Genomic DNA, 10,055 nt, shown 5'->3' with positions numbered 1-10,055 from the left:
CAGCCCCCCCGATCCCTTACTTACCAGCACCGGAGCCCTGGTTCTGAAACATGTGGCCTGGCCAGCCACGTGTTTCAGCACCAGGGTGAGAGGCCAATCATAGAGACGCTCTGGCAGCCAGAACGTATCCATGGAGGACCCAGCCTCCAGTTGCCTCAGGGCACGGTCCGGGACTGTGCCCCGCTCTGCTTTTGTAAACTTTGATTTTTTTAGACCCCTGGATATCCAGGGAACAGGGAACATTTTTTTGTTCCCACACGTGCCTGTTGCCCTGCCTCAAAGGGGTTTGAGACAGGGCAAGAGGCACGGGCGCGTTCGTCTAGACGTGCCCTATGAGTCTGTTCCGGGGCATAGAGATGGCCAGCAGGCCCTGGGCTCCTTCACTCTCTCAGTAATGCAGCAGGGGCCCCTTTACAGGTGGTGTCCCAAGGAATACAGGGAGAAAGCTTACATTAATCACATTTTTTTGGGGAGGAAGAAGTAGCTTGATACAGGATGATTTTATTAGACTGACTCAAAGAGCTTTTGGTTCCTGAATAGTCCTCTATGGTAGCATTGACTGTAGGTGGATTGCAGAATTCCATGCCTGCGTTATGTTTCTCCAGGAGCTGAAGATGATCGATCTGGTTGTATTGATCCAGAGTGGCATTGGTGTTCCTATCTTTGTGGTGTTCATGAAATAAAAGGAAGCTACCACTTGCTACTCTTCCTTCTTTTGGTTAAATTCATCATTACATAGTGATGGCTAGAAAATGCTATTTAGAGGTTTGCTTTTGGGAATTGGCTTGTAGGTAAAGTAGATATACATTAGAACAGTGGTCCAGGGGAATGACAAGAGTTAATTGATTTCTAAAAGCCTGTTTGTGACAAAGTTTCCTTCAAGGCCCACTGTGTCTGAATCCAGCAGACACACAGTCTGGGAAATTGAAGATGTTCCACACTGTTCCATAAGAGAGATAAGGGACTCTGTAGCATTGGTGCCAGGTCACAGTGCCCAACTGCAGAGCCCTTGGGAATTTCTGGTTTTGGTAAATAGACCAAATTAGGAGGCCTGGTAAATAGCCAAATTAAGATGTGTGCATGTGATGGGTTTGTTGGAACAAAGGAATATGCTAATAGGACAGAATTTGGACAGTATGATGATTTCAGGAAGACCAATGAATGGTTCCCAGAGATGAAGAGTCATCAGAGGAAAAGGATACAAAAGGAGGGATTTCAAAGCAGCAAAGAATCCCCTAGAGGGGAACCCAAGGCCACCATGGACAGACAGCACACTACCAGCCTGTCTCATCCGCCCCACAGGGGGAGAGGGGGAGGGAGAGCAGGGAAGGCTTCAGCCCTTCCACTCCAGGCTGCTGACATTTGACATTCAAGAAAGAACCTAAGGGTGAAGCTTGCATACTAGCCAGATGTACCTTTCCTCTGTGACAGCCCTAGGACTCATAGATATAGAATCCTTGTTTCCATTGTTCTTATGCGCTATCATTGTGTATCAATAAAATTTGCCTATTATCAAATGGAGAGGTTGTGGGCAGTCTGAGGGTTTGGGTCCACTCGGAACAAAGTATCTGGATCATAAATCCACTGCCAACACAGGGGACTTGTGGAAAGCCCTTCCCATAACATAGGGGTTCAGTGATGTAGTTCTTGCATGTGCCCTCTGCAATGGGGCTAGATTCATACTTAGATCTATCTAAATAATATGAAGAAAAATTGAAGTTCACATGTGGTATATATACAGATAAAAGCATAGAAATGGCTCTTGAAATTGTGAAATCCTGAAGGTTTCTTAAAACCAAAGCACCCTACCATGGAATAGGGGAAGGAGTGGAGCACAGAGAATGAAATTAAACTAGTGATATACATGCCAAATGGTTCTTATATATTTTGAATACAGAAAGTCCTCGACTTACAACATTTTGACTTACAACATTTCACAATTACAACAGTTATAAATTGACACCCTGTTTTAACTTTATGACATCAGTTTTGACTTTACAACGCTTGATCCAATGTGACACCACGCCAGCAAACAAGTTCGCTGTGTCGCTTACCTCCCTGGAGAACATCTCTCCAAACTTCCTTGGACACTTTCTTTAAGAAAGCAGATAAGACTCCAGAAAAACCTGCAGCCAAGACTCCTGAGAAGACTCTAGCCAAGAACCCTTCAAAACATCCACCCAAGAGCTTTTCAAAAAGTCCAGCAAAGTCACCTCAAAGAAGTTCTTCCAAATCAATATGATTGCTATTTACAATATAAATACATTAATGTAGCTATATTATTAATCTATAATTGATCGAGTACAAAATTCTGGGGTATTTTTAGTGAAAATAGGGTGTTGGGCCTTGGTTCAGGAACCAATCCCTCATTTATAACATTGTTTCTTATGAGAAAATTGGTTCCAAGTTACGACGTTTCGACTTAAGATGTGGTTTTCAGGAACCAATTGTGTCGTAAGTCAGAGGACTGCCTGTATATAGCATCTTATGAACTGAAGGAGTAAAATGACAAACCCTCCATTGTGGATTGTCTTCTCACTGACTTTCATCCCCTAAAGGCAAAACTCTAAAAACCCTCCATATTCGTGTGCATTGTATTTATTTGTAATCTTTACATTCTATTTAGGTTGAACAAATTCAGGCTGAGTTTAAGACTAAAGCCCTGGAATGTCACCCTGACAAACATCCTGGAAACTCTAAAGCTGGTATGTATTTTTTCCTGTTTAAAATAAAACTTTTTTTTTCCAAATTTATGATTAGGTTATTGAATGCAGCCTAAAAACATAAGCAAACATCCTTGTTTCTCATTTTAATATTCTATGATTTTCATACATTTTTTTTAAATAGTCTCATTATTAAGTTGTAAAACTTAAGAATAAAAGCTAGAGCTGGACATTTGATTATTTATTTCAGGGGTTCTCAAACTTTTATGGGATGGAGCACATTTTCATCCCCAAATTGTCTTGTAGACCACATCTCCTCCCGTGCATGTTTGATTGGACTAGCTGCACTCCCAGTGACAATGTAATTGTGTCAGCTACAGAAATTGCTTACATAGAAAAATACACTATGAAAATGTTTAATGTACTTCAGCTCCTTTTCATGTAACTTAACATCTGAAAATCAAGCAGAGCCAGCATCATGTGAGCAGCCAGCTCTCTGAAACCCAACAGGAAATATTTTAAATTATGGAAATGTACAGCTAAAAAAACCTGACACCTAAAAAGCTTTCTCTCTAACCCCAGTGGCAGTGACTTGAGATACTCTGATACAAACTTGCCATCTATACACACTATTATCAGTGATCCAAAGCATGTGAATACTTTATATACTTTATCTTAGGCCTGTCCAACTTCTAAGGCCCAGGGCTCACACCAGTGAGAACTGCTCAGGCTGTACCAGGTGAGCCCACGGGCAACTAGGCTGTGTGCTACAGACACTCTGCCATGCTGCTCAGCACAGGCACTTCAGCTCAGTACTGCACTGCCCCCCTACTCCCCCACCTCCACTGCTGCTGTACCACACAGGTGCAGTTCTGCTACCCTGCTGCAGTGCATGCCCACATTGGTAGTGGCACCCCACTACTGCTCTACCAGTTTCCCCCCCTGCCACTACTACCCTGCATGGACCAATTCCTGTCCTCATTGTTTGCTTCCTGCACATGGCCTGGACTCACCCTTAGCTCCCTGCACTGCCACACTGCCCTTACCCAAGGTGATGGGGCAGGAAGTGGCAGCTGGAGGAGTGGGAACTCAGAGACTTCCACTGCTGTTGCAGCCGGAGCAATGAAGGGGAGTTGGGTGAGAGCCTTGTGGGGAGGGGAGGTGGGGGAATGACAACTTAACCCCTTGCAGGCCACATGTGGCTTTCAGGCTGTCAGGTGGATAGTGCTGCCTTATATTATTTGTTAAGCTATGTCTCCTCTGGCCTTTAAAACCATGGAAAATATACAGACATGATCAAATAAATGGTGTATTAAAAACTACTTTGTTCTCCCACTTGGCTAAAAGTCCTTGTTTTTTCAAATTACGTGTCCTTGGACTAGTGCATCTATGTAGCCAAATCTGGTAGGATCATATCATGGAAATTATAGCATGTTTACATGAAAAGTAAATGCAAACAAAGGTTAATTTGGTGACAGATCTTAACACTTACTATTGGATACATGTCGGAAGGCAGGAAGGCAGGCAGGCTCTCTGATGCACATTTCTGATAATCCACCCAGAAACTCTGAGCTCGATTCAGTACCATACTCTTCATACTGAAGTCAATAGGACACCTCCTAGAGTTACGTGATAGTTTATAACTGGTATTTTTTAAATCTAAGGGAATTAGGTAGTCAAATTTCATTTGAAATTTCAGTTCCCTTGTATCCCTTCTGAAAATCACAGCCTATGGGGAAAGGAGAGAGAAAGCAAGATCTGGTTTTTCCCAATTTATGGTGTGGTCAACTCAAGAGGGCTGAATTTTTAAAACCATTAAAAATATTCCAGAATCACTAATACATGGTTTCATTTCAGCTGGTACAAGCGACTGCTTATTCTTTTTTGTCAGTTTCTAGAGACAGTCTGACAACTTTGGCTTTGAACAGACATTCATTTCTAGTGGTGGAAATTTCTCAGAAATGTCTACCCTAAGAAATTTTTCCAGAGGAGGGAGCAGTATAAACATTCAGTCTGAACTTGCCCCTTCTCTCCTGGTCTCTGCATCTTCCCCAGACTGGGGTGATCCCAGTCTGGGGTAGGTATGGGGAGTAGCAGCAGCTCCAGTCCTTTCCCAGACCTGTCTGGGAGGGGAATAAAGCAGCAAGGAAATGTTCCTTTCCTGTTCTCCAGACCGGGGATCCCTGGTCTGGGGAGTAGGTGGGACAGAGAGTAATTGCTCCATTCCCTTTCCAGACTGGTCTGGGAGGGGACTGGAGCAGCCACTGAAGTTCCTTGCCCACTCCTTGGACTGTGAATCCCTGGTTTAGGGAATGGGGACAGGGGGTTTTGCCCCATAGCTTCCCTTCGCTCCTGGAACAGACTGGGAGGGGAGCACATAACTGTTCTTTCTTGTGAGCGATTTTCTTTCACAAGGGAGATCTTTCAGGTTGACACTTGGAAGATCTTTCTCTTGGAGTGGGGAGGGGATGTTTTCCCCCTAGGAGAAACTGAATGAACACTTGTATGTTTATAGTTTCTACCAGGACAGTGGTGACTGTTCTGGTAGAAACAATGCCTGTACATGACCACAGTGGCAGTAACTAGCTAAGAGACATAAGTCTGAGTTCTCATCTACTCTCCTCTCCTGGGTTAGCAGAGGTGGGGGCTGCACAAGACTCCAAAAGAGTGAATGAAAGAGAGTATTGCCCTTCCCTTCAAATAGCACAAGTGTGAAACTGAGTTGCACTTGGCTTTCTTGGTCTTTGCGAAATGTCAGTCCAGATCCAGCAGATTGTCAAAGAGAAGAAAGAAATTAAGTAGTTGAGATTCTTCACTCTAAGACAACCTGACTGAGGCCCTTCCACAACCTTTTTGTTGGGAAGAGTCCATCTTTTACTAACTGACACAATATAATCCAGTAACAATAGACTAAATTCTGACATCAGCAGGAGTCAGCTATCACATGGACTTCAGCGGGGAGCTGAAATCTCACATGACACCAGAATCTGGCCTGTTGTTTGGAATTTGTAGTTTTAAATATACGTAAATTGATTAAAAAAGGAACCCAAGAGCCAAATAATTGGAGACGGCTTGACTATTAAGAGCAAATGTTTATGCTTCATTTAACTGAACTTTCAATTAAACGCCTTACATTTTGACAGTAGTGGTGGAAGTTTACTTTGTGTGATTCATTTAATTACCACCTTATTCAAGAATAACTGTCAAACAAAGCTGCTTTTTATTGCTACAAAATAACTGCACTGGAAAAAGGAAACATACTAGGAAAAAAATTCTGTTCATTGTTGGTTGATTTCTGCTTTTCAATGTTGATTAGTGTTTGGGCTCATCATGTTTCAAAAGAAGTCTCTATATTTGTAAACTGGAATAAATGTATGATAATAATTATGAATCATTATAACAAGAGTGACTCATAGATAAAATGTAAATTGTTATAACCTTTACACAAACAGCAACATGCAGCTGCATCCTTAGTAACCATCTCATAAAGAAGTTTTGCTCCTACAGGAAAAAAGATCTTATTCATATAAGCTGGTATTTGAATTAATATAATATTATATATAGAAAAAGGTACAGTTAACCAGTCAAGTTAGCTAGCAGGTACCATATTAAGATTCTTCTACTTGCTGCTTAGATGCTGTCATTTATACTTCCTTTTTACTGTCCCTTCTTGTGTTGTGAAGGGCTGCTATTCCACTGGGATGTCAGTTTTTAAAATGATCTATCTGTGGGGAAGAAATTTGTACATTTTGTCTTGAATACAGTATGCCCTTTGCAGCTCTCGTAGACCAGGAGTCAGAACAATTTGACATTTGATTTGCTAGGAAACATTCACTTGGAAGAGGACATCAGTTGTCTCCTGGAGATGTTAGCTCCCGAAGTCAGTTAGACTTTATCAGAGCTGTGGGAAGAGCTAACACATACCTTCATCATTTGTCCTTTTTTCCAACCCCAGCATGAAATTTAATAATTGATGGCAGTTGTTGTTCCACAAGGAAATTAATTTCTTTAAAAGTTGAGTTCATCATCTTGGTTTGTTTCTAGTGGAGAATTTTCAGAAGTTGCAGCAGGCAAAGGAGATTCTGACTAATGAAGAGAGTCGAGCTCGATATGATTACTGGCGACAAAGCAAAATTGCCATTCCATTCCAGCAGTGGGAAGCTCTGAGTGACTCCATAAAAACGGTTGGCATTGTTTGTGTTTGCATAGTCAGTAGATTTAGGGGAATTCAGCTCAAGAGGGAGATAAGATGGGTCTATGATTAGGAAATGCGCATTATTTCAGCCCTCTATTTTTTTTGTGAGTTTCTTAGTTTTGATCTGATGGAATAAAGGATACTCTTTAGAAATAATGCTACTATGTTGGAGATTATTTTTGGTCACAAGGCAGAAAACCACTCCTGATTCCATTAAAAAACTCCAGCAACTGGGACAAATTGGATAAGATGCAGGTCACATCTACATGAAATGCTGACTGCGTAGTCATTACTGCAAGTTAATGCAGTAACCCGAGTTACTGTGCAGTAGAATAGATGAATGCTTTTTTCGTGGTGTTACTGCGCAGTAGCCTAATACTACTGCGCAGTAGCATGGTTGTTGCCACACAACGCTACTGCGCAGTCAGCATCTCGTGTGGATGTTGTTGCACAAACGGCTAGTTTCGTGCGCCTGGAGGCTTTTCCAATATACCTCAAGGAGAGAGTCACACACACTCAGGCTGGATCCATCTCGAGTTTATTTGTTTGCAAACAGATCGACAAGGGAGTTCAATGCTCAAAGCCGAGTCGACCCCTAGCCACGCCCGAAGTTACATTTTTATACCTCTCATGAACAAGATTCCATTGTGGCAATCTGTGATTTGCTACAGTTTTCTGCAAAGTTTAGTACATGCGTAGTCCTAAAACGAGCAAGTAACAAGGGTTGCAAAATTTATGTGCAAAGCAGGGAGTAACTAATCTTTGTGTTCCCACAGGAATCAGCCTTATCGCAAACCGAACGTTTGTTCGGACTGTTCCTTATTATGCTACTGATTATCTAATGCAGGAAGAAAGAAGAGAAAAAGAAACAATTTGCAGTTCTCAGCTGTGAGGCCTTTTGTGTAGTGAGATCATGAGACATTTTTGCCACAATGTGGCCATATATTTGCTAATCCTTAAGTGATGAATCTGTAATAGGCATGTCTATCTTCAATGAGAGCATAGGTTTTATCTTATTTTTGTCCAGTCTCATCTCAATGGCTTCATTTGCAAGCACATTTTGAAATATGTTGGTAGCTCTTTTAATTTATTTTAATTTATATGGCTATATAAGTCGGTTAAACATTGGCACATAAGATGAAAATGTTATATTTTAAGTGAATTTTCAGAATAATTGCTGTCCCTATTGACTTCACTGGGGCCAGGATTTCACCCTAGAAATAAGTTATCAGTCATTTCTTTAGTGAGAGTATGTCATGGGATGGGGTCCTTAATGATGGCCGCATTACCCCTAAGGCCCCTCAACCATACCAATTTGGCCCGCTGGGTACCCTCGGTTCTCGCCCACCACATCTTGATGGATTTATAGTATAGGGAGGCTGCCTTTAAGTCCTGTTGGACACGGTTTAATGGACTCTCTGAACCCCATGGGTTCCCAGACCCCTTGTAGGTCCTGCTTCAAAATAGATGTCACAGGACACCCCAGCCTTATGGGCTATATGCGTGGCTCCAACCGTCCCTTTACCACACCCCAAGCCTCACAGATGGCATTGATGTTGTTTGGTCTGGGCCTTGTTATGAATTGGCTCCCTTGTCCTCTCTGGGCTCTCCGTAGCCCTGTCTCTGTGCCTCACTGGTGCCTGGGCTCTCCTCCGCCCTGTCTCTGCACTGGTGCCTGGGCTCTCCGCAGCCCCTAGTGTCGCGCCCTCACTGGAGCCGGGGTCAGTACACCCCAAATGCCATGCCTTCTCTGGCACCGGGGTCTGTGCACCCCAAATGCTGTGCCCTCTCTGGCGCCGGGGTCTGTGTGCCCCAAATGCCGCGCCCTCTCTGGCACCGGGGTCTCTATTAAGAACTCTTTCAAGCCTTCAATCTCCTATAAATACTCCTGGCATTCTGCATTAGCTCTGGATGTGTGTTCTCCCAACTGTCTGCCGATAGCAACCAGCCTGTCTTCTCGTGGTTGCGGGGTCCGAACTGCTCATTGGTCTACCTCTGCCTGCAACGCCATCTCCCTGGTTGCGCCCTCCTCCAACAGGGTCTTCAGGCACTGTATCTCTTCCCCAGGTTGGTCTTTGCCTGCCTCCACTCCCTGCAACTGGGTCTGTAACTTGTCACACTCCTTATTCTTGGCCTCTACCTCCTTTTCAAGGGACTGTTTCTGATTCTGCAATGTTTCATAATTCACCATATAAACTTTGACTTTCTCCATCTCTTTCGATATCATCTTCCCTGTTTCCTCTGTCTGGACATGGCTTTTAACCAGCTCGCCTCGCAGCTCTTCCACATGGTGTTCGGCTTGCCTGCATCTCAGTTACCAACCCTCTAACTCCTCCTGCAACTCTTCTATCTGATCCACCTGGTTGTGGACTTCTTTCTGGAGAACTCCTATATGGCTCTTTGATATCTCCAGCTTCTGCAGAACATCCTTTTGTTCCCCTGCTTGGTCTATACTGGGTTCAGAAGACTTGATACTCCATTCGGCCATCTACTTCTGTATCTCTTGCAATTTTTGCTCTCGTTGTTTGCTCTTCTCAGCCTCCTTCACCATGAGCTGTTCCAGTGCTTGAGTCTTTTCTGCCTCTGCTGTAAGCAGGTGCTTGATTTCCTTTGACCTGCCTTCTTTCTTCCCGGGTTGCGCCCGCAGCTCTAAAGCGGCCACCTTCGCCTCGGCTCACTCCTTTTGGGATTTCACCATCTCCAATTCATGCTCTAGATGGGTGTCCCTTTCCTCCACCTCATCCACCCGCAACTGCCAGGTCAAGCCAGGGTAAGCGGGGCACGTGGAGAGAGGGGGCTAACCCCTTAGTGTGTGTGTGGGAGGCGGCGGCTGAGTAGAGCGGGGCCGGGTCAAGCCCCGCCCAGGCCCCTACTTGGCCCAGCCCCGCAGGGAGAGACAGAGAGAGAGAGAGAGGAGGGGGGGGTACTCACCAGCCCCCCTCCAGTAGGGCAGGGTCCCCCAAATCCCGGGCAGGGCCCCCTTATTGCCCTAAGAGCAGCTTCCTCGACGGCAGGCCCACTGTGCATGCGCGCAGTTTAAAAGGGCCCGCCGACCGGGAAAAAAGCCCAGTTAGGCTCGGAAGCGGCGAGAGATGCGCGGGTGAAAGCTCGCTGCGCCTCCGCTCCCCTGAAGCCCCCCAGAAACCCTCCAGCAGCCGCGGAGCCCCCCGCTGACCCCCAGCACAGCCGCGGCAAGC

The 10,055-nt window shown here is 44.6% G+C and overlaps 1 protein-coding gene across 1 annotated transcript in view; it reads left to right on the top strand.

Annotated features, from left to right (window-relative positions):
- Positions 1–10,055, top strand: part of DNAJC12 (DnaJ heat shock protein family (Hsp40) member C12) — a 30,209-nt gene that overhangs the window by 7,488 nt on the left and 12,666 nt on the right. The window contains exons 2-3 of the mRNA XM_006024808.3: positions 2,627–2,705; positions 6,708–6,847. Of these exons, the coding sequence (XP_006024870.1) occupies positions 2,627–2,705; positions 6,708–6,847 (219 nt within the window). The remainder of the gene's footprint in view (positions 1–2,626; positions 2,706–6,707; positions 6,848–10,055) is intronic.

This window comes from Alligator sinensis, unplaced genomic scaffold, assembly GCF_000455745.1.
Source record: "Alligator sinensis unplaced genomic scaffold, ASM45574v1 scaffold325_1, whole genome shotgun sequence".
NCBI lineage: Eukaryota > Metazoa > Chordata > Crocodylia > Alligatoridae > Alligator > Alligator sinensis.
Note: the sequence above shows the minus strand (reverse complement) of the source record. Positions and strands in the feature narration are given on the sequence as shown.